The sequence below is a fragment of the Phoenix dactylifera genome, chromosome 1 (assembly GCF_009389715.1).
Source record: "Phoenix dactylifera cultivar Barhee BC4 chromosome 1, palm_55x_up_171113_PBpolish2nd_filt_p, whole genome shotgun sequence".
NCBI lineage: Eukaryota > Viridiplantae > Streptophyta > Magnoliopsida > Arecales > Arecaceae > Phoenix > Phoenix dactylifera.
The window spans coordinates 40,016,252-40,039,814 of record NC_052392.1 but is presented as its reverse complement, the minus strand read 5'-3'; the positions used below and the strand labels follow the sequence as shown (position 1 = coordinate 40,039,814).

At 37.4% G+C, this 23,563-nt stretch overlaps 4 protein-coding genes across 8 annotated transcripts in view; 1 reads left to right on the top strand and 3 right to left on the bottom strand.

The window, feature by feature from the left end:
* LOC103706113 (starch synthase 3, chloroplastic/amyloplastic) overlaps positions 1–3,723 on the bottom strand; it is a 36,831-nt gene extending 33,108 nt beyond the window's left edge. The window contains exons 1-3 of one of the 3 annotated variants that reach the window (XM_039114463.1): positions 3,333–3,723; positions 2,759–2,816; positions 1,416–2,675 (exon numbers count right to left, since the gene is read on the bottom strand). In XM_039114463.1, coding sequence (XP_038970391.1) covers positions 1,416–2,675; positions 2,759–2,816; positions 3,333–3,422 — 1,408 coding nt within the window. In that variant the 5' untranslated portion in view covers positions 3,423–3,723. The remainder of the gene's footprint in view (positions 1–1,415; positions 2,676–2,758; positions 2,817–3,332) is intronic. The other 2 variants (XM_039114457.1, XM_039114453.1) reach the window with 2 other exon arrangements.
* Positions 3,724–5,193: 1,470 nt separating this feature from the next.
* LOC103706114 (agamous-like MADS-box protein AGL62) lies at positions 5,194–6,387 on the bottom strand. The gene has a single exon (XM_008790120.3). The coding sequence runs from the start codon at positions 6,304–6,306 to the stop codon at positions 5,554–5,556; it is 753 nt and encodes a 250-aa protein (XP_008788342.2). The 5' UTR covers positions 6,307–6,387; the 3' UTR covers positions 5,194–5,553.
* A 506-nt stretch (positions 6,388–6,893) lies between these two features.
* On the top strand, positions 6,894–11,703 carry LOC103706031 (peptidyl-prolyl cis-trans isomerase FKBP16-3, chloroplastic). 3 transcript variants are annotated; one of them, XM_008789969.3, is made up of 7 exons: positions 6,894–7,008; positions 7,708–7,991; positions 9,348–9,431; positions 9,866–9,915; positions 10,263–10,311; positions 11,068–11,142; positions 11,411–11,703. In XM_008789969.3, exons 1-7 carry the CDS (start codon positions 6,975–6,977, stop codon positions 11,525–11,527), a joined length of 693 nt encoding a protein of 230 aa, XP_008788191.2. In that variant the 5' UTR covers positions 6,894–6,974; the 3' UTR covers positions 11,528–11,703. The 3 variants fall into 3 exon arrangements, with proteins under 3 accessions (XP_008788191.2, XP_026660047.1, XP_026660046.1); XM_026804246.2 differs by having other exon boundaries at positions 6,956–7,008; positions 7,511–7,991; XM_026804245.2 differs by having other exon boundaries at positions 6,964–7,008; positions 7,508–7,991.
* Positions 11,704–12,766: 1,063 nt separating this feature from the next.
* Positions 12,767–23,189, bottom strand: LOC103706032 (TBC1 domain family member 22B). The gene is made up of 10 exons (XM_008789970.4): positions 22,883–23,189; positions 21,523–21,679; positions 21,256–21,436; positions 19,367–19,437; positions 16,611–16,748; positions 16,416–16,507; positions 15,594–15,865; positions 14,982–15,067; positions 14,798–14,899; positions 12,767–13,221 (listed from the first exon to the last, which is right to left on the bottom strand). The coding sequence occupies exons 1-10, from the start codon at positions 22,984–22,986 to the stop codon at positions 13,060–13,062; spliced, it is 1,365 nt and encodes a 454-aa protein (XP_008788192.2). The 5' UTR covers positions 22,987–23,189; the 3' UTR covers positions 12,767–13,059.
* Positions 23,190–23,563: the final 374 nt, after the last annotated feature.

Below are 23,563 nucleotides of genomic sequence, written 5' to 3'. Positions count from 1 at the left end.
AATTTTTATTCAAGGGAAAGAAACTGTGGAGCTGAAATAACTCACTCAGAACACCTTTTAAAGGATTACATGGTACAATTGGGTCTATCTTCATTTCTATTGCATTCTATCTCATCATATCGCATTCTATTCTATGATATTTGAGAATTGCCGTCAATACCTTAATGCAGATCTGGGATAATTCTTCACTCTGAATGTCAAAGAGAAAGACGCAGGATTTCAGCAATATCCTGAGAAAGTATCTAGCCTGAACCTAACTAGAGAATCTTAGTTGACCTCCTTTCCAAATTTCCTTTCCCGAGCCAACTCAACTTAGAAGAGCAATACTTGTGTGCTCAACTAGAAATCTTAGTACATTTAGCATATCATTTTTTTTATAATGTTGAGGAAGCCATCGAGTCCAATAGTCACTGATACGCCCAAACTAGTGTAGTATTTACAATTCGCATATCCGTCACAAGTTTATCAGGTTACAAAGATGGAAGTTTTTTTATGCTTAGAAGTTCCACATGAATGATAAGTTATTCTTGTTTGTCCTTGTAACTAGAGAAATTTATTTGCAATATATCAATTGATAATAATTACTTAGTTCATTAGTATTTTAATGTAAATCTTAGCACATAAAATTACAATTCACATACTTACCTTAATTAAGAGTCGATTCCCCTCCCCCTATGTGAAAAACCTGGTTGTTCCCTTAATAATGATGGTCCAAGCCCATCACAATACTCTGATGTAAGTATAGTAAATGAGGCAATGCTAGGAGCAATTTTACTATGTGTACAACACCTAAAATAAGTTGTTAATGAGTGAACATAGATGTACTTCCACTTATTATAATTTACCAAGATTTTTGAGAACTTATGTTGTCAATGTAAACGCATAGTTGTGCAAAAACTACAGGCAATCATACATGCATCAATAAGCATAAAAGTCCATGATAATTTATAATACAATAATTCCATAAATTAGCCAAAATTATACTTATTTGTTTAAAATATGTTTATACACTGTAAGTACACATATGAAATTACTTTTTGAGTAAGAGATGCCAAAGGAAACCTCTTATGAATTTGTTTTCCTTTAACCTCATCTCAACCTTCAATATTCACATTAAATTTCATATGCATGACAAACTAGCAAGCGGTAGGCCTTTGATTTTATGACCAAGTCATTTTCAGAAGTCATGCCTAATTCCTCAGATAAAGGTTCTAGTTTTCCTAAGTTATAGACATCTTGATCCTCACTTCCAACAGCATAGCATGAGTTGATGACATCTTTCACAATTAATGTTAAGTATGGAACCGCATGTGAAGGTGTCCGTCAAATGCTATATACATCATGCACTAATTATACGTATAACATAGATGTGAAGCATAGACCAAGTAAAAAAATAAGCTTATACTCATACGTGCCTTCTGCATACCACCAATCACCGTCCTTTTTATCAGATCGAAGAAGCCTTTCAGCTATAGACAATCCATGAATCCAATTATTATGACCACCATGAATCCAGATTTCCGTAGCATGAGCAAGTGGGCAAGAGCTTCTATTATAATATAATCTCACCATGTCCCCGCCCTTGAATACACTAGGCTCTATGTGCCAGACGTCGTCAACAGGCTTTGCCAATTTCATTACCCGATGAAGAGCTTCCCGCTTTTTCTGTACCTCCACCTTTGCCTGTGCTTTGTCTGCTTCATTTGCAGCCTTCTCTGCCTCCCTTCGGCGCTGCTCTTCATCCTGTCTTTCCCGTTCAGCTTCTTCTGCAGCAAGTTTTTCAAGTTCCCTTCGTTTCACTTCCAGCAAGATATCTTCAAATGCTAATTCATCCATTTCACCTTCCACAAGTAAAGAAAAATCTTTTGAATCGTTATTCTCATAGATGTTGGCACTGTTGAAAAACACAAAATCTATTTTATATGCCTCCTTAGGTACATATAGTTGGCAAGACCACCAATCCCCTCGAAGATCAGTTTTGTGCATCTTTTCAGTAAAAAATTTCCACCTCCAACCATTGAATGCACCCTTAATCAAAACATCCGGTTCATTCATCAAAGCTGATAAGCTTCGATTAAAGAATATTTCAATAACTTCATCAGACTTCACCACTTCTGGAACAACAAATACCTTGTTCCCACTTGAAAAGTTCCCTTCAGCAAGACGCTCTAGCATCTGTCTCCCTACTTCATCAGTCACGCCAGTCACCTCTTGTTCTTTAATTTCTTTTTCACTGTAAAGAACTGATAGATGCTGTTTTCTTAAACCTACCCGATCTCCCTCATCCTCAGCTCTCTGCCCATCAGTTTCATAATTATCAGCAGCTGCAGAAGGCATTCGTGTACAGGTTTTTTGATCTTTATCATCTTCCCCATAACTCTCTTCCTCCACTTCCTCGAGTATGTCCGCTCTCCTTTTCACGGCACTGCCCGGGATGCCTCCTGCATCAAGTTCGGTTGTTTGTTCTTCTCCAGCAACCTTTCTTTCATTGAATTCACTGCTTGAAAGTGAATATTTACTCGAGCTAGTGTTTTCAGATTCTTCTTTTGCCTCAACATCACTTTGATCTTTCTTCTGGATGCCTGTTCCAACTTGCGGTCTAGGTGCAAACCCTCTAGGAGGAGAACCTTTCGTCCGGGGAATCGAGCTTCTTCTTGGGCGCCTCCTTGAATACTCTGTAGAATGCAATTCAAAGAAATAGAACATGAAACATAGAGAATGAAATCTTTAAGATTAAAAAGCACATCATCATACTAACCTGAGCTTGCTGCAATAGGAGCCATGACTCTTTTGAATTCTTTGCACCATAGCAAAGACTGCAGGCAAATAGGAAAAAGAAGAAAACGGAAGTTGACAATTAACAAAAATTCCAGTCAATAAAGCCTCCAATACTAGTCACTCAGTATAATTATACAGCACAAAAAACCCAAGACAACTCATCCATTCTACCAGTATGTGATTCCAGAATTTTTCGATACAACGTTACACTTCTGGACTGATTTAATAAGCAAAAAACCAATGTTAGAACCTAGACTGACTTATAGGCAACGCAGAACACTCAGAAAATCTATTCGAATTCTCTACTAAATGACATGGATCCACAAAAACAAAAACAACAACAGCAACAGGAGAAGGAAAAAAAAAAAAGTCAAGTGCCTGCCATAAGTTTGCAAAGCAGACAAGTTTCAGAAAGTTCGTAGCAGTTAAAACACACTCAAAAGTCCCGAAAGGCTGCAAGCTCGCCCATCGGAAAGCCACGAGCGAAGCTGCAAGCCAAAAAGTTGAGGAAAAAAAGAAGAGAGAGAGAGCATCCGCGAGAGAAAGAGACTCACTTCCGTAGCCGGCCGGATTTCGAATCGTGTCCGTCCAAAAAGCGTCATCCGACAAAAGAGAGGCTTCGGTGGCTGCAAGGCCATCTCCATCGCTGCCACTTGATGGATCTTCGAAGAGAGAGCTCTGCTCTACTAAAGAGGAGGAGATGCGAAGATTCAGTTTCGCAGAAAAGATCGGGAGGAAACGGATAAGATCAGAGGCGGGCGAGGGTGGTGAGCTTGCAGTTCGGAGGAGATCCGGAGAGCCCCCAGACAGAATTTTGTTTACACAAATTAAGAATAATTGAAGATCAAAAGGGCAATAATGAGATCTAAAAAAGATGGGGAGATTCTCTTCCTTGTTTACCAAATGCGAATCATCTCCGATTTTTCAGATTCATAAATAAACTAGAAAGTTCCGGCAAATTCAGGCCCGCACATTTCAGTCCAATGGAAAGCATGCGTCCAAAATTACTAGCCGTGAGCAGGGCTTTTTTTTTTGTTTTTTTTTATCGTTGTGCCTTAAGTGTGGCCCATGTAACGTCAGAACAAAATAAGAATTTCTATAAAAATAAGCATAATTCTATTAAAATGTAAGCAATTTGAATTATTGTATTGGTTTAAAGTTTGAATTTTGAATTTGTAGTCAATTTAGTTATTCACGTCAACATTCAAAAAAAAAAGTTAATATGATAAATCTAAATTATGATTAATCTAAGTGTCTGGAATTAAATTAAAATAGTTTCAATGATACGCTATAGTTTCTATGAAATATTTTCCTATTTATCTGAGTTTTGCATTTATAAACAAGTTCTTGAGATTAAGTTTGTAATTAGTTTTTATTGAGCTTGAAACTTGGGATTTTAAATTGAAATAAGGAAGATATAGAATGGAAAGCAATAAGATGAAGAGTTAATTCTCAAAAAAGGAGGGGAAAAAAGAAGAGCGGAGAAAATCAAGGAATTTAGAAAAATGCAATAAAGTAGAATAGGTTAAGTAGATTGAGTCAAAAATTTATCAATCCAAACCTGACGTACTTAATAAACATGTCAAAATTTTAAATCTGACTCTGACTTATTAATTAAATAGATAAACTGATCCAACTAACAAAGCTCATTTATTTAATTAGCTAAACGGGTTAAATGAATTTAAATAGGTTAAATAGGTTAAGCGAGTCGGGTTAAATAGGTTAAGCATATTTCAAATACGTTAAGCAGGTTAAACGAGCTGGGTCATAACTTGATCCAATTATTAAATAGGTCAAAACGAGTTAAAGGTTTAAATCTGAACCTAATGCATTTAATAAATAGGTTTAGATGGATTGGCCCATTTATGACCTAAATTTGTTTATGTCAAACCCAAAACTACTTAAAGCAGCTCGTTCGCGGGTCCGGTTGACGGGTCGAGCCATAAATTACTATCTCTACCTAAAATTGTTGCACATTTTTTACTTCTCTATCTCTCTTTGTTATTACTTGAATTGAATTTCTTGTGCGGAAGTTTTGTATGCTTGACCTAAGTAAGGTTAGGCTATGCTTCTACCTAAGGTTTAATTTTTCTTTTTAAAAAAGCACACATTTGGTGGCTTGACAAGAAGAATAAAGAAAAAAACCTAACTAAGATTTAGATCCAACTCGAGACCAAATATTGTTGGCACTCTAGTTCTTGTAATACTCGATCAACAGCATTTGGGAATGTAAGATTATATTGCTATCCTTAAGGAACTCAAGCACGAAGGATATGCGATACCCAGTTGTCTTTGTGGCAAAAAAAGAAAAACAAAAAAAAATATTAACTACGAAATAGCTTCCAATTCGACTAATAAACTTCCTTCTCTTTCTTTTTATTTCTAGGCATTTTTCTTTTTTTATTATATTATACCGCATAATTGGTAAATCCATAAGATGCAATTGATCCTTAATTACCAATGGCCTTCCTTTTGTATTAGGTCGGAAGCTGTAAATATTAATTGTTAGCAACCATGATCTCGCTGCTTCTTTACCTAGAACTGTTTTACCACAACGTGGTACAATTTGATATGGATCAACAAGAGCATGCAATCAATATTAAGTCTTACGAATCTTCGCCGTAACTAAAACACAAAATTGATGAGATCGTTCCCGACACCATTGCATTATTCTTCTCAAATCTCAAGTGGCTGCAAGACCAGTCAACAGAAGCAGGACCGCTACCAGGGCCGTTTCTGTCATTAATTAGTTGGACGTAGACGACTCGTGCTCCTCTAAAAGAGCCCACGGCCATAACCAAAGGCAGTAGCGGGAGGAGGAAGCGCCATGCTCCCTCCCTCCAATCCACGACCATAACCAAAGGCAGTAGCGGGAGGAGGAAGCGCCATGCTCCCCTCCTCCAATCCACGACCAAAGCCTAGATGGACACCAGAAGGAGGAGGAAGAGCAGTACTACTCGCCGCTGCGATGCCGGAGCTCCGAGCATGCGCGGCCTCGATGACGAGCTGGTCGGCGCACCTCGCCACGTCCCTCCACAGCCTCTCCAAGGACTGATGCAGCCTCTCGAGCTCCCCCACGCCGAGCACTTCGATGTTCGCGCCCCACAAGGCGGCCTCCCCCGCCTGCTTCATCCTCACGGCCTCCTCGAGCGCCGCCTTCTTCCTCCTCTCGGTCTCCAGCAAGGCCGCGAGCTCCGTGTACTGGCGGTTGAGCTCGCGGACGACCATCATCTCCTGCGCCAGCGGCATGCGGTGGTCAGCGGACGGCAGAGTCGGAGGGGAGGGGCTGCCGGAGAGGAAGCGGTCGATGATGGAGTCGACGGAGGGGTGGCCGAAAGAAAAAGGCCTGCCGGCGGGGGAGAAGACAATGACACCTATCTCGGCGCCGCATAGGATGGAGAGCTCGTTGGCCTTCTTGAAGAGCCCGGCGCGGCGCTTCGAGAAGCACACCTGGCGGGCCTCCTCGCTCTCGATTCTCTTGATCTCGATCTTCTGACGTCCCATGCTCGGCTTCCTCGTCCTCACCATATTATATTTATATGTATGTTCTGGTGAAAAGAAGGGGAGCAAAAGGAAGAAGAGAGCAAGGAAGAGAAGGGAGAAGGGAGAAGGGAGAAGGGAGAAGGGAGAAAAGAGAAGGGAGAAGGGAGGCGGAGGAGAGGGAGAGATTGAGCTGCTTATATAGGACGACAGGTTGTGCTAGACCTTTCCATGTGCGGTAGTCATTGATTTACTAAATTGTGTCGACTTTCCTAAATTTACATCGTTAATTGATTTACTGCAATGTATACCATATAAGGTTAGCCATTGATTTCTTAAATTTACATCGTTAATTGATTTACTGCAATGTATACCATATAAGGTTAGCCATTGATTTCTTAAATTTATATCGTTAATTGATTTACTGCAATGTATACCATATAAGGTTAGCCATTGATTTTTTAAAATTATATCCTTAATTGATTTACTGCAGTGCATACCATAAAAAGTTAACCATTGATTTTCTAAATTTATATTGTTAATTGATTTACTGCCTAGTGATTGATTTAGGTTATATATATATATATATATATACACACCATAAACGAGTGGCTCAGATCGCAAGTCCACTTATGGGCTGTGTCCGCCTTGCTGTCGACTCTCCACGTATAGATTATGATCATCGCTGCTTTATCCACGCCTTGTCCATCGCAGCCATGGCCTCTTTCTCGGCCCTTCTTCTCCCCTCAGGTGACCCCTCCTCTCTCTCTCTCTCTCTCGGTGTGGGCATTCGTATGTGTTAACATTTGGCATCTTAGAGTATCACATTAATTTCATGGAGGGCCACCATATCAAAGCTCTTTTTCATTGAAAAATGTATTTTTGTTTCTTAAAAACTCTTTTTTTTTATGATAATGCGTTTGTTTCTTTATCTTTGTTTTCTTAAAGGGCAACTGATTTTTTTTTTTAATATGGGATTTCTTAGTATTTTCTTTCGCAAAAGCTTGTCTTGTTGGTCATGGATTCTTCTTTAGTTTCCTGTTATTCTACCTTGTTTTCTGCTTTCTACTACAACCATTATGCGGTAATATGTTAATTGCTATAGGTTATTTTTTCTTGCAAATGAAGGCGGAAGTTTTGCAAAAAAAAAAAAAAAAACAGAGGAGAATAAAAATGCATTTGTTTTTATTAAATACGAACTTCATCATCTTCGAATAATTCTTAATCGATTCTGAAAAAATGCCTGCAGCAGAGAATAAAAATGGGGAGGAGAAATTTAAAGATTTCTGCGCTGTTAATCCACACAGAAATTCTTAGAGCATCATAATGTTTGGATTCACCAGTACTTAGATGAGTGTTTTCTTTCTTTTTCTTGATAAAATTCATGCGTCATTGTTTTATCCTTGGGTGATTTTCTTCTTAAAATAAGCTATGTGTGTGTGTGTGTAGCTCAAAGCTTTGCCAAGAGAGCATGGTGCAATCATTATATGATATCCAAACACAAGATCCCAAGTTTTGAAATCTGCTGCTTGGCTTCAGAGCCTGGATATAAAGCTGTCAGGATGAGAAATTGCAGAGAGGATGCCGATCTAATTAGTCGGAGGAGTGCAATTGGATTGGTTTTGGTGATGTCTGCCTTCGGTTTAGCTACCACCAAATCCAATGGAGCTGGCTTGCCGCCAGAGCAAAAGCCCAGATTATGTGATGATGTTTGTGAAAAGGAGCTTGAAAATGTATGGTGAGATTGCATTTCCCTGGGCATCCATTATTACCGCAATTGATATCCTTGCACACACTTTTTTACACAGATTTTTTGATAACTAATTGCATTTCATGAAATTCTCTTTTATTGTCATATTTTTAACCTCATGTAGATGCAATAAGGATTGCTGGTGGGCATTTGCTTGCTTATTTAGGATATGCTTGGATCCTTAATGAGTTCGCAGAAAACCATCTGCAGTGAAAGTCTGTCACAAGAGGCCTCTAGTGAGATCGACCTTGTTTGACTCTTAAATTACCCCTGATTTATGGTGACAATAAAGCAAAAGGGCATTATGTTAAAAATGTATTTTATCTGAAGGTATTGGCTCTTAAAGTTGGCATTCATTGTCAAATAAATTATTTTTTTTCAAAAAAGAAATCATTTCTTTCACGACTTAAAATGAACAAGGATTTTTTTCATTGACATAAGTTGGAATATTATTGCATGCCTTGCATGGTCATCATTTCATATATAGAATGCTTATAGTTATAATAGATACTATTTTTGGCTTACTCGAGTTTCTTTCATTCCATTTTATGGTTTCCACTTGCATTTAGGAACTGGCTGTCAACCTAACATAATCCCCCGCCGTTTTCATCCAGGTTCAAGATCAGAATTGACAATTTTTAACTAGGAAAGATATAATAAAACATGAGTATATTACAGGAGTTAGAGGAGTAGGTCGAATTAATACAAAGTGATAGAGAATCAATTAGGATGATATATGGGAACATAAAATGAATTCTAAGGGGGCTCTAGCAAGAGAGGAACTTTCATTTGCACTGAAGGATGTATGAGAAGGAGAAAAAGACCTGAAGTAACAGGGGTAGAGATTACAAGAGAGATATAGAAAAGCTTGAAACTACATTGTTGGTGGCCTTAAATATGCATGCTTGGCAAATCAAGAGCCACAAAACTGACTCAAATAGTTGGGATAGGGCTAGATGGCTATACTAGTTTCCTTTTGTTCTATTATAACTGTATTGCATCCCCAAACTGTACCAGAGGATTGATATGGCTTATTAGTCTCTTGTTTAGTGAAATTATTTTGAGTAATAATAACTGATGCTCTAAAGATGACAATGGATCTCACTGTTTAGCTTCAGCTTATATATCCTTTATGTCTATGGACTGGCAATTTAGGTGAAATTTATTTTCTTTCTAAAATGACCATATAATATTTTAAAATTACATCATTTTTGGTCTTAAATTTAGATATCACTACTGAAGTTTAAGCATTAAACCTCAAATATATCGCATAGACTTTTTTCTTCGGAAAATTTAAAAATAGGTGATGGTTATACATTCTTTTCTTCTCTCCATTCAGGTACCTATGGTAACTACAGAATCTGGTTTGCAGTACAAGGATATTAAAATTGGCAAAGGTCCAAGTCCACCTGTTGGTTTTCAGGTACTTTCTTTTACACCTCAGACAATTGAGACATGGTTCTTTTTGCATATTTTTGCATGTGAACGCCCACTTGTGCAATGAGAACTGATTGTGGCTCTGTTAAAATCCTTAGTAAATCTACCTTCTTTCTAGATATTTTGTATTTTTTGCTTTTGGAAATGGATTAAGAACTGATATGTGGAATGTTTACCGGCGTGACTAAAGTCCCTACTTAATCAAAAGCTGGATATTGCCATAAGAATGTTACCAAAACTGGAAACTGGAAAAACATGTAGGCATGCAGTTCATGTGTGAGAAATGGACAATAATCAGCAAAAAAACTGGCTGGCAGTGGTTTCCTAAATTTTTGCGAGCATCTTGTCATGTTTTCAGAGTTTCCTCTTTAGATTTCTTAGCAAATTCTAACCTTTCCCAATCCAATCTTTATCATATAGGTTGCTGCAAACTACGTTGCCATGGTACAATCTGGACAAATATTCGACAGGTGATAAACTTGAACCTGTAAGCTTGATAGTGCTTTGGGGATGACATGATATATTAGTTATGTTTTTTGTCATTTTTGAAAGAGAGGTGTCTGTATATCTTGTCTTGCAAATACGTTTTTAAAAACTGATTCATGCTATACTTAACTAAATCCATATGTTCTGCCGACTAATTTAATAAGATATGAATTAACTTTCCTCAAATAAAAAGATATGGATGATACAACTCCCATCTTAGAAATGCAGAAGTAGTTATATTTTATCTGAGAAAATGCGTAAATAGTTAATATGATGTCTGGTTATGCTATCATTCAATCCATTTCTCACTGTATATTATATTGTCTTCCAGCTCCCTGGAGAAAGGCCAACCATATATTTTCCGCATTGGTTCCGGTCAGGTAGTCTACCATTTCATGTTTTCTAAAATTTTTAAACTCCATGTTTAGCAACTTTTGGTTTATATTTTTATATATATATGATGTTATTTCAAGCCTATATACAGTGAAATCCCTGTTTGTTGATATGTTGGGCTTTCCAAGAGCTGATTGCCTGAAATTTCTTTTGCAGATAATGTTTACATCAGTTCTCTTCTTTTTCTTCCTTATTAACTAATACTTGTTTTTCAGATTAATAATGGGATTTTGGGTCATTAGATGAAGTCAATAAAACTATTTTAGGATGATATTACTTCTCCAAATCATGTCGCCGCATTGCAATTAAATTAGCAAAACTATCATAAATCCTGCTGCTAATATAAACTCTTAATGCCTGTAAGTGGTCAAAGACTATTAATTCCCCCCCTTGTTCAACTTGATTTGTTCAAGTGAAACCTCATTGCCTGTTCCATATTACAAAACTATAAATTATGCACCCAAATTCAAGGAAGCCTGAATCTTTATAACTGGAACAATCCTGCTATAGACATGTCGCCTGCTCACTTAAGTTGTAAAATAGCAAGTCCTTGAGGGAAAATGTCACCTTGCAATCTGTTATATTACCTATATCATCTTCATATATATGGTCCACCTCGCTGCAATGTATTTAGCTTTCGAATGATCCTCCTATTAATTGTCTCATTTGTCTAAAGAAGGTGATCAGAGGACTTGATGAAGGGATATTGACCCTCTTATTAATTGTTTCTTTGGCCAAAATAGGTGATCAAAGGACTTGATGAAGGGATATTGAGCATGAAAGTTGGAGGAAAGCGCCGGCTATATATACCTGGCTCTGTAAGTGTTCTGACCAGAATGATTTGAATCAAGGATCAGATATTGTGCGCAAAAAGAAGAAGAAAATAATAAAATAAAATTGTAATTTTTTTAGTTGCTACAAATATATTACTCCTCTTGTAATTAGCAAATTTGAGTCAGAATGCTAGCTAGTAAAGTAGTTTAGTCTCTGAAGAAAAATCTCTCAAAATTCTGATATATAGGACATTGCACCTTCCAAGGCATCTAAATCTAATTCTGTGATACTCTTGTGCTCTAATCTTGGCAGCTAGCATTCCCTAAAGGTCTTAATTCAGCACCAGGAAGGCCACGAGTAGCCCCGAACAGCCCTGTAGTTTTTGACGTCAGTTTGGAGTATGTACCGGGCCTTGAAGCTGATGAGTAAATGCAATTCTTCACATTTATTTACTTTTCAGAAGGAAATGTAGAAGGATGGGTGAAAAAGAAAAAATGGTCGATGCCTACAGAATTCTCAAATTCTCTCTTATTTATTCAAAAAAATTGAACTCAATTTTCGTTGACCTAATTCCGAACACAAAGCTTGACTCTGGTTTCCTTTTCACCTGAATGAGATTTAAGCATCCAAGTATGATCCTGTTCACTCTGAAACATAAGCATGGATCATGACACTCATCTAGCCAATATCATATCTCCACCAAGGCGATCCCCCGTTCTAATATATGGTTATCCTTGTTCTCAAAACCATCCAAAGACACTGTAGCTCAGCATTGATGACATTAGCCTTCATTCAGAGGACCAACATTATCCTTCATAATGGGTGTTAAACTCTCTCTACTGGTTAATTAAGGAGGGAAAAACATACTGATTTTACATATATAACCTTATAAATTTTGCAATTTACACAAGTGTTGATGCAAAGGAAAATCATTTGGGGTTGCTATATACTTCTGCAATAATTCTAGTCTTTAACTATTTATCGATGTTTATCAAAAAATGGATCATCCCTAGTGGAAGAAATGCACTCCCTCCCCAAGCCAGAAGATCCTGTCAAACAATAACCATCATAACCTTCACATTCTTCCATTTATCGTTCCACTCAAAATTAAGGACAAGGCCAATTGTAGTCACCACCTTCTTTCTACCAAAATAAAAATCATCACCTGCCCCAAAAGCTTTTACCATACCGTTTGGTAATAAGTTGATGTACATCTCTCATTTCCTTAGTCACAGCGATTTAAAACCAAAATCTTCATGACATGAGCTGCCCTCCGTAGTATTATACACTGCCATAGTACCTCGAATTTTAGAGTGACTTAAAACACCTCACTCATGACTGCCACTCTTAACTGATTACCTGCGCGGATGGTGGTTCCATTGGGTATTTTTCGGAGGAAAGGACTCCATCAATCTTTCATCCAAATATATGATCCATGTCATGAATAATTACTTGGGCCTGAGGCACCATAGCAGGGCAAATATTTCATGGTTTGCACACTCTCTCCATGTATGAATCACCAGCATAAATAAAAATCAAGCAAATGCCATACAAGTTAACTAAGAGGAATTTGACAGCAGCAATGGTAATGCAGTCTCCTTGTCAAAGCACAAAACCCTTGTAGCACGTCACAGGCTCAGGATACTGGATGAAACGAGACAAGTCACAAAAGAAGAAATCAGCATAATGCCAAGCAAGTTTGCTCTCTGGCTAGCGATTTTATCAATTCAACAACTTTTAAAGATTTTACACATAGAAAAGTTGGAGATGTAAAAATTACAGACATAAATTACAGGCAGGGATGCAAATGAAAAGCTCAGCTTTCCTTCGCCGGAAAGGTTAATACAGATCTATGGAAACAAACCCACTTCCGAGGAAACCACAAATATTAAAAAAAGAAAAGAAAGAAAGAAAGAAAAGGGGAAAAATGTCAGGCATTAGAGCAAATAAAAATTGCTGGTCTAGCTGGCCAGATGACTGGGAGAGCTGTTAAACATAGTGTGCCACATGTAAGCTCTAGACAACACCATCTCAAGCTCGTGGTGGGTCCAGTATTGTGTGGGAAGGTGTTGGAGGAACATGACCATCTCCTGGAAATCAAGCTTTTGGAGTTTATCTGACCACTGAAACATGTAGACAGAACTTATTAGAATCTCATTAGATATGACAAACAATTATGCGAGCAACTAACTGCAGAAGGAAAAAAGATAAAGGTCCCTGCTCCATTCCCTGCTTCTAAACGGGGGCTAAGTGGCACTCTGAGAATGCCAAAACCCTTGTGAAGCCCATACACCCCCATGTATTGCACCAAAACTTGACTTCCACATAGGCCCGAGGAATCGAGCAGGGATAGGAGATGGAGTCAGTAGCAGTATTCTTGCAACAGTGAACAGGAATTACAAAAAGGTGTAAATCCTGTTTGGACACCCAACCACCCCTATTTATCCGTTATCTCGTGGGTAAGTTGATCGGAGCTAAGAAAGAGGAGGGCTAGAGGAGATTGCCGATTCTTCAGTCCTTTTTCTTGGGATATCTGAATCCATCTTAAAGGGTGTTCTTCGTATCCCAAAAGAACTTGGTGTTCAGGAATCACATCCTCCCAATTCTTCAAGCAAGAAAGTTTGATTATCTGCTGATTAGTTCAGGAACTGTGAAAAGGTGAATCAATTTCTCATGACTACTAGTGAAGACCATGGACTCACGGAGCACATATTCTTGATTGTGGGTCGCTGGAAATAAGAGATCGTTTGGGAAGGCAGGATAGAATGAATGGTTTTACTCTTGGCCAAAGTGAATGCAGGCTTCACCAATCACCACCCCAGTTCACGAAGAAGATGAGGGAGAGAGAGAGGGGGAGAGGGAGGGAGGGAGGGAGGAGGACCTCAGTGGCATGGCTGAAACATGCAGCATATAATGGTCCATGGGAGATCGGGAAATGGTCACTGAAAACATAACAGAAAAGCAACAACCCTAGCAGCAAGGATTATGTCATATATGGATCACCTAGTGCTACATATCCTGTGTCCAAGTTGGAGGAAGCATCCAAAATGATAAAGATACCGACAGGTTGGTTAAAATTGAACATAAATGCATCTGATTGTACTCTAGACAACAAATTTGGGGACGGGCATTTTAAGGGATGAGATTGGATTCCACATTTTATAGTTTGTAGGCTATAAGGATACATGGTGCAGATATCCAACTGTCAGAGATGGTTAAATGACAGCTATGCAGTATTCAAAGAGGAAAATCCTTGTAGAGATGGATGCTCAATGTTTTGTTAGATATTTTAATGGAATGATGGTACTGCCGGATGATCTGCGAAACCTACTGAAAGAAAATCGTTGGCTGTTGAATCTCATTTGGAAGCAGTAGCACATAAAGTCGTGTAGCATATATCCAGAGGGTTACTGCCTTACTGGTTAGCCAGGTCAGTAGATAATCAAATTTACAAGCATGGTGGTAGGAAGAACAATGTAGGAATCAGAGAAAAAGGCGTATTGCAGGCATGATGTGTCACTTAAATTTGTAATTTGGATTTGTGTTTCATTTTAGTTGTACCAGCTGGCTGGCTCAAAAATTAGAAAATGGAATGCAAACATAGCTACTTATCGATGCATCAAATCTGTATCTTCAAAATTTACTTATGTTCTTGGTCCATGAGACTTGAAGCTCTCAAGTGAGGAAACACAAACTTACTGTTAACAGAAAACTAGCAGATATGTACACAAGAAACTCTGGCAATGCATCTCCTTCAGCAAGATAAGTATCCCATAGACGTGTAACTAGATGGAAAGGGATCTACAAAGTCAAAAACACTAATTTAGCTACTTATTATCACAAAAGCATCATCTTAAACAATAATAAGAAACAGAAAGCCAACCTCGCGTATCAGAAGACAATTGAACCAACGAAAAGCGAACTGAAGAAATTCCAGCCCTTGCTCCTCCATGCGTCTTGATACAGGTTCTTATATTAGAACAAGATATGAAAGTTAAACCATTGGGATTCTGAACTTATGAAACTAAAGCTATAGAACAGTTATTGGAAATGAAAATGCAAGCAAGCAAACTACAGGCAACTGATTGTGCTTTGCAGAAGAGGGAAAGATCCCTTTGAACATCAGCTTAGAGAACTCTTCTAGAATGTTTCTCACGTATAATTGGATTGAAAGTAATCAAATGTTACAAACTTATAATAATACTTTTTGTCAATGATAATTCCATCGCTTATGATGTTAAAGCAGCCAAAAATTTATAAGATTAATTCCCTGTGAGATCATATAAATTAGATAAATTTGATTGTGAAATGATAACCCCCCGAGTAAAAACACAGGACTGATTTATGTACTTCCAACTATGGTGGAATTGAGTCAGATCCATGAACGGATGTATACGCAGATGCAAATGCTTAAGAGAGATAGACATATGGCAAAAAAATAATGGCAAACACAAGATACAAGGAGTAAACAGACTTCAAATGAAGATGGAGGTACCATCTATTCGCCGCACTAGCTCTTTCAGTTTGAAAACAAGGCGCTGAATCCCTGGTTGAGCAAATGTATAATGATCTTGCATACCATCAAGCAGTTTTGAAAGACACCAATAGCAGTCAGCTTCTACTTCAGAGATTTTCTGAGGAGAAAGATCTGAAACTGACCAACTTTCCATGCTGCCATCTAGATGCTCTGATAAGAATACTATTAGAAATGGTGTGACAAGATCATTTATACCCTGCACATATCCACTTGCTGGATGACGAATAGCCCTGGGAAGAAAAAAATCAGGTTACATCATTTATAATGACAGCCTACATCTTTCTGAAAACAAGCCATGTTTACTGCACCTTCTGACTACATTTACCATACTTAAGCATAAGAATTTACAGAGGAAAAATAGAACATACCAAAACATTATTTAAATTTAAGTATAGATGTTTCCTTTCTTATTTATCCAAACAGTTCGATCAAATGACTGGTTTGTACATCATGTAACAAGTACATTGGGAGCATTAGAAAAGTATTACAAAGGGTATCCAAAAGTAAGGTTCAAACCACAATTTAGGTGTCGCCCTGCCTTTCTGTGCTGCTCAGCTCATATTGTGCCAGTGAGAGTGGCATGTGCTGCAGCTGCATGACAATGCTTGGAACACCGCAAGACCCATCGGTGCCAGTGTGTGCCAAGCACTAGCATGGCACTGCACCAACACATGTTGCTTAAAACCTTGGTCCAAACACTTGCAACATAGTGCCATTAAAAATATATTTGCAGTCACAAGCCCCCTTGCTTAAATGCTAGAGTAAGACTAGAAATCTAACCATGTGTAGAGAATGCGCTCCAAGGACTTTTGAATTTGTACATGCTGGAAGAAAGGGACATCAGGTACAGTTCTTGGGCAATCGACAGCAATCTGATCACCAAAGAAGGAAATAGCACGATGCAGAGAGTCAGAAAACCTTCTAAATGCATCTGATGGAGAAATCAAAAAACAATAGGAGACGCTCAACAGAAACCTGGCGAAGCATGCTGATCTCATCATCTGAACGTTCTGTGTCTGGAATGTCATAGTACTGAGAAACACAATCAACATACTCAAGTCGTTTCCTAGTCAAAACTCCCTCACGTCTATCTGAATTAGGTGGTGCATATCCCTGTTGTCAGCTGAAATTTAAATTTCAAATATGCAACAGAACATTCAATATGCACAAGTGCATTGGAGAAGGATTTTTATAAATAAAAATGGAGTTACCAATAAAAGCATCCAGCAAGACCATTTAAGTAGAGTTGAAATACAAGGATGAAAGCAAAGATGAAAAGCTGAAAGGACTTCAGTAATAGCATAATATGTTCATAATTAAAGCTATGAATGTTCAACAGGTGGGAATCAAAAGGTAGCTTGATTTTCTTAGAGCCAATAAAAAATCAAACCAATATGCCCATTGCGAGTTTCTTAAAAAACAAAAAGAAAAAAAGAAAAAGAAGCTTACGCTATGTTTTAAGAGGAGTCAGGTAGTCCAAATCTTGGAATTTTCCGCAGTCCCAAACAAAAAAGAAGAACATATTCTAGTTGACACCTTCTCTCTCAGTAGATAACACAATTAAAAGAAGGCATGGATAGAAGTGTTTATTTGAGATTGTTAGTGAGTGGGAGGGAGAGGTTTGGTCTCACCAGTCACCTGCCAACTACATGCAATGCTCCTCACTTCCTCCAGGTTTGGTTGGCCAACTTTCCCAAGAAGGTATAGGCGTTCTCCAAATGTTCATTTCAATCTCTCTTTGTTTGTTGTCCTTTTCAGATACAGTTTTTGCCTTATTGCTGATCTATCACCAAATGGTGGAACAACATGCTAATTGCCAATGCGAATGGGTGGTTAATACGCCAAGCTCTAGTTGCAAAGCTTTAGTCAAAATCCTTGTTTCTGGTGCTTCAAACAAGGTATGCAGCTCTCACTGACATCAATTTTATATATGGTTGTCTGAGAAGAGGCAAAATATGTCAACAATGGGATTTTCCAGTCCCATAGTTAAGTTTTCTAATGCCTAAAGTTTAAAAAAAAACAATGCCCTTGTCGGAGAAAAATTAGTTAATAAAGTTTCATACGTCCACCCCAGATGGTTCTTATTCTATTTTTCTTGTTGTGATATGTAATTTTTTGTGTACTATACCAAACTGGTACAAGTATTATACTTTTATTGTTGTGATCTATAATTCTTCATGTACTATACCAAACTGGTAACCTACCGGTTCAGTACCCGATACCGAGATTACATATCTTGACTCCATACTCTGATCAAATTAGAAACTAGAGAAAAGTCATACCTCTAATAATGAACAAGAATGGTGGTTCATTTATGAGACAACTTGGTAACCCTATGCACCCCAAAAGAATTGTGGAGAAATAGGTAATGTACAAGTTTTGCTTTTGTGGATTGAATTAGCATGGATGTTAGATTGGCAAATATTAGCAGTGGTGGCACATGTTCTGTTGTTCCTTCCTACTTACAAGAAGCCTGACTGTTAGATCAAGGAGATGAGAGGTTGGGCTCAGATGCAAAGCTTTTTCTTCAGGCAAACGATGAATTTGCATGCATGCATCTAATGCCTAATATTGAAGCTCTTTATAACACAAAAATGTTTGAGTAGGAATGCCTTTTGCTGAAATATAAGAACAGAAACCAAGAAGCATATCGCGTATAATATATGAAACATGTGTCATGAACTAGGTCAAAACATAACATGAGCATGTTTACACTAGAATGTCTATTGGCACTTGTTCATGTCAGCCTTTTTTATTGTGCTAACAATAAATGATAAAATTTTTATCATGTTTCAGTGCCTTTTGTTTGCTCTTCAACAATATTCAAACTAATTACAACAACAAAAGTGTGGGACCTTTTCTGAATGGAGAAATAGGATTAGAGCAAAGAGGGAACTTGCAACTCCAATGTTGCAAAACAAGAACAAATCTATCATATTGATGAACACATTACCATATATTATTAAAATTCTGAGGTCCTTCAAGTGAATTTTGCCTTAAGCAAAGATGAAATCGATGGTAAAATCAAACCAAACAATGGATAGATAAACTTGTTCTTCATTCTAGGATTTTGAGAGTAAACTTCAGTTTGACAAAACCCAGTTACTAGAAAACAACATAATGTGAAAGAACAAAATTTAAACATGAGTAATCCTGAATAGAATAACAAGCCCAAAATCTGGGTAAGGAATCAACTTGACAAGTTTTCCACACAGCAGCAGCAGACTCACTTGGGGAGTTGAGTTAGGCCCAAAAGTCTACGTAAATAGGCAGATCAATCGATTTGCAAAAAGTGATTCAATTGCAATCTTTCCTAAAAAACCTCAAGGCCTAGCTGCTAAGACAAAAAGGGCAATATCATCCCAGGTCTGAGGATCGCAGTCATATGTCAGAAATAAATAATGTAGGCTCCGGTCAGGCCTAAACTATACCATCAGTCATCGCTACTTCCTGATAGGAGTCACAAAAACTGCTTGATTTAAAAGATGTAAAACTTTACCTTCTGCTTTTATAGTGAAAGAAACAGAAATTCATGATAGTGTTCCCTCTAAGAGCAAGTCAAGTATCATTATTAATTGAAACACCTGTAGTAATATCATATTGTCAATACATAGCACAAGCAGGCTGTTGAAGTTAGTGCCCTAGAAAAGAACGGCATATTTGGCATTTTGCGCCATAAATATCACATAAGTACCATCAACAAATTTGCAAAATCATAGAAGGTCGCTTACCAACAGAAGCCTCCATATATCAGGGCGCATATATGGTGGTACACCACTCCAAGCTAGTTCGCGCAATTTCTCTACCACATATACAATATATACAACATTAGGATACAAATAAAAGCTTATTCAGTTCTAAAAAGCATAGTTACTGGTTTGTACTTTTAAGGAAAAAAATATGACTAAATTAAGCAAATGCAAATACTGATCCACAACAGAAGATCATTAGAATCCCAAAAATTAAGGACAATAGAAGCATTCAAGAGTCAAAAAGTTAAAATGGTTATACTTACTAAATGAACGAGAAAACTGCCACCTAATGTACTGCAAGAGGGAGAGAGGGTAAGTGTGGGATATGAAGGTACCATCGCATCTATATTCAATGCCCAACCCATGGAAGATAGCTTAAATGATGAGGTTAAATACTGCCATTAAGCAGAAAGTTGATGAAGCTAAACAAAAGGATGATTATGTTTTTTAAGTGCCAGATGCTCCAAACAAATTTGATTATAGGACAAACACTTACAAAGAGTCATTTAAAAGGGAGATTAATTTTTATGAGACAAATTGAACATATATAGATCCAACTTATTGTAAGTGAGGGAAAAAAAGATACAAATGTTCGCCATGGGATGCATTTTACTCCAAAGAAGTTCTAGATGATCATAAAGAGAGAGAGAGAGAGAGAGAGAGAGAGAGAGAGAGAACAATATGGCACTTTAGTTTTCCTTTAGTCGCCATGAGGTTGTGGGCCTTAGTGTTGAAAAGTTGGATGGTTGAGATGTGGATGTTCAACCATCAAGCTTGATGTTTAGGAATTAGGGGCAATTTAAATAATTTTAGATTTATAGTTCATACAAATAACAAGTGAAGAGGGCAAGCCTTGGCACAAGAGTAAGGCAGCTCCATTGTGACTTGGGCATGATGGTTTGAAACACGAAAACAGCCTTTCCACATAAGCTGCTCCATTGTGACTTGGGCGTAATGGTTTGAAACACAGAAACAGCCTCTCCACATATGGGGACAGGGCTATATACATCTGATCCGCCCACCCTACAATGGCAGGACCCTAATGTACTGCAACAACCTTTTTTTTAAATAAATAATAAGTGATCATTGTTTATTTAGTGACTCATAAAATAACCATAGCCATCATGCTCCATATTGATAATTTGGTATCATCTCATACTTTTTTTCACAACTTCCTCTATTTTAAGCCCCTCCAAAGGGAAAGGTGGGGGGAAAACCTTTTGATGAAAATACTATACATGATAATTTCTCAAGAAAAGAATGATCGTGGAATCTTCATCGGGTAATTTGCATACAACTAAGTGGTGTCCACAATTAATATTACAATTTGACTATTTAGGAGAACTAGCTGGCATCATCCCTTTTTTGCAGTGCTCCTTTCCATAATGTATCACTATTTGCTTGCTTATCATATAATTTACAATTTCTGTGCATATATCATAAGTCGGTTTGAAGGCACATCCAACACCTTCATGTTATAAATGAAACTAAAGGGTATAACTTGATATTCTTCATTTTGTGCATTCATGATGTTTAGCTCACTCTTTGTGAACAGCTGGGACTGCTAGCATCAGGCATATATATAGATATAGAGACACATATAATATCCATGATAAGTCATTTATGCAGATGGAACTTAGTGGTTAATAGAGCAGTACCATTTTTCTTTCAAAGTTAACTATACATCAAGAATAAAATGGGATCCTCTATGAAAATGCATAGAAAGAACTTAACCAAATCAAATAATGAGATAAACATCATTTATTGGAAAATCAGAAAACCTAACTAGGATGCAATTTGCTCGATTCGATTATTCTGCTACCATGGTCTGGAAGAAAAGCAAACAAGTCAGAAGCAAGAAAATATACCTAATATGACAGCTGGTCTAGACAATTCCTTTCTGAATTTGGTAAGTCTTGCAGAATCTGTAGCTCTAGCTGCAGAAACAGATCTCTGGACTTCTGGGGATGTAGTTGCATTGTTTGTTGGTGATGTACTAGAGTTTTGAGTAGTATTTTTAGTTGTGTTGCCTGAATTCTGAATTTCTTCCTGTATTGTGATGTACTTGATATATCAATATATCCCAGTGCTGTATCTATTTAAAAGTAAACACCTGTAGATAGAGTCAGTATTACCTCAAAAGACATGTCGGCATGTTCACCTTGCTCATGATCATTTTCAGAGTATCCTCTTTCAATGGCTTGAGAGTGTTCAGGAGAGGCACATTCATTCATAGGCTGAGATCTGCGTGTCAGCAAAACTTTACCAGGAAAACTGCGGCCTTTAAGTATCCTGGATGCAGAGGAAAATATGACAAAGCAATAATATATTTATTTTTAGACCATATGAACAGAGGATTCTAAATTAAAGTCCATAATGTCCAGTAAGAGTTGTAATGCTAAAATAGCGAGGCGGGGGGAAGAACTCTAGTTTCATTAATGTAACAGCTAGCAAAGTTATTAATTTACGATAGGAGTGAGTATAATTTTTTTTTTCTGATTCAGTGCCAAAAAAGTGGTATTTTGGGTTCTAGTATATCAATAAAGTTGCTGGACAGGCATAGTACATCAAGCATCAAGAAATTTGACCAAGGAATTACTATCCATGCGTTCTTGTCTTTGCATGCATGACTAAAAGATAGTTAAGTGGAAAAGAATTGTAGCCTGAGCAGTACCATGATTGTGTTAAGTTGAAACACTGGACATAAAATTTTTTAAGTATATATAGTGGAGTCAGATAAAAATTAAGCACAACCACAACCAATTTCTAAAACCAGATGAATATAGTAACATCCAAATTTCACCTCGTCAAAGAATTCAACCATATATATGGAAATTCAATCACTCCAGATCAGATATACAGCCTTTCCAGTTACATGATGCAATCATTATCTTCTTTTTTTTCTTCTTTTTCTTCCTTGCATGAAATATTAGCATAACTTCAATATTTAGATGAAGAAACCTACCAACAACTGTGTAAAGTTCCCAACTATGAATTTAGACAAAAATTGGAATTCCCAATGGCATGCTAGAGCTTGACGAACCTCTACAGATAAACAATAACATAACAAACCAGCAATCAAATAGGAAAACACACACAACTACCCAACCAGACAGTTTCAGTCCTAAATTCCATCAGAACACGCGAAGTAAACAACATGAAAGCAATCCTAAGTTAACATAAATCGGCAGATCTGATAGTGAATTCATTTCAGTAGACACTAAATAATTCGTTTTGGCACGAAAACTAGATAGATTCTCCGAATTTGCCATCGAAATCTATCAGGATCCCAATTTTATGCAATCTCCGATCATAGGAACACTAAACTAATAAAACCCATCAACGCATTCCGATCTGACCCAAAACCAAAGGGAGTATCAGTAGCATTCGTGTCAAATATCCGGATTTAGTTCTGGGGAAGTCTCCGGTTATCTAGACAAAGGAAAAGAGATCAAATCATAGGATGGAGAAAAAGGGGAGATCGAACGGACGAACCCTTGCACGTTCCTGAGGGTTTGGTTAAATCGCCATTCGAGATTGGGGCTGGAGCTTCCGCTGCTCATCTCCTTCCTTCCTTCTTCTTCTCTGCCGCTCTTCATGGCTTCGCCGTCGTTGTCCTCTTTGCAGTGCCGACCGTGAAATTCCTTGGCTGCTGTTCTTCTATTTCTTCCCCTGTCTTGCTGCCCAGAGAAATCCGGTGCGAGTCCACCAGATGCGTTCAGTGTGTAGACAAATCGGGTTTGATTTGGTCCGTCCGAATATATGATTGGTGAAATTTTGGTGATTGGAGAGATGGAATAGAGGTTATTTTGGTGCTCTCCGGTCCTCTTTGGATTGCCGTTGCTACTAGCATTTTTATAAGTAGGGCTTTCAAAAAATAAAGTTTTTAGAATTAAAATTTTTATTAAAAATTAATTACTATTTGGTAACCATATTTCTAAATTTAATATATATTTGGCAACCAAAATATAAAAACGATAATAAAGAATATTGCATAATATTGCATAATAAAATATAATATTATATATTTAAATATTATTATTTTAATAATATTATTATATTATAGTATAATATAATATTGAATGCTATAGCATAATAATATAACATATATATAATAATATATTATTAATAGTGCAATATTACTATAATATTATATTATATTATATATTGTAATAT

Excerpts from the sequence above, each read along its gene's own strand:
- LOC103706114 (XM_008790120.3), bottom strand. The coding sequence starts at position 6,306 with ATGGTGAGGACGAGGAAGCCGAGCATGGGACGTCAGAAGATCGAGATC.
- LOC103706031 (XM_008789969.3), top strand. The coding sequence starts at position 6,975 with ATGGCCTCTTTCTCGGCCCTTCTTCTCCCCTCAG. Across the intron at positions 7,992-9,347 it reads GTGAAAAGGAGCTTGAAAAT|GTACCTATGGTAACTACAGA; the intron begins GTATGGTGAGAT and ends CTCTCCATTCAG. Across the intron at positions 11,143-11,410 it reads GGCTATATATACCTGGCTCT|CTAGCATTCCCTAAAGGTCT; the intron begins GTAAGTGTTCTG and ends TAATCTTGGCAG.
- LOC103706032 (XM_008789970.4), bottom strand. The coding sequence starts at position 22,986 with ATGAAGAGCGGCAGAGAAGAAGAAGGAAGGAAGGAGATGAGCAGCGGA. Across the intron at positions 21,680-22,882 it reads ACCCTCAGGAACGTGCAAGG|GATACTTAAAGGCCGCAGTT; the intron begins GTTCGTCCGTTC and ends CTCTGCATCCAG. Across the intron at positions 21,437-21,522 it reads ATGCCGACATGTCTTTTGAG|GAAGAAATTCAGAATTCAGG; the intron begins GTAATACTGACT and ends ATCACAATACAG.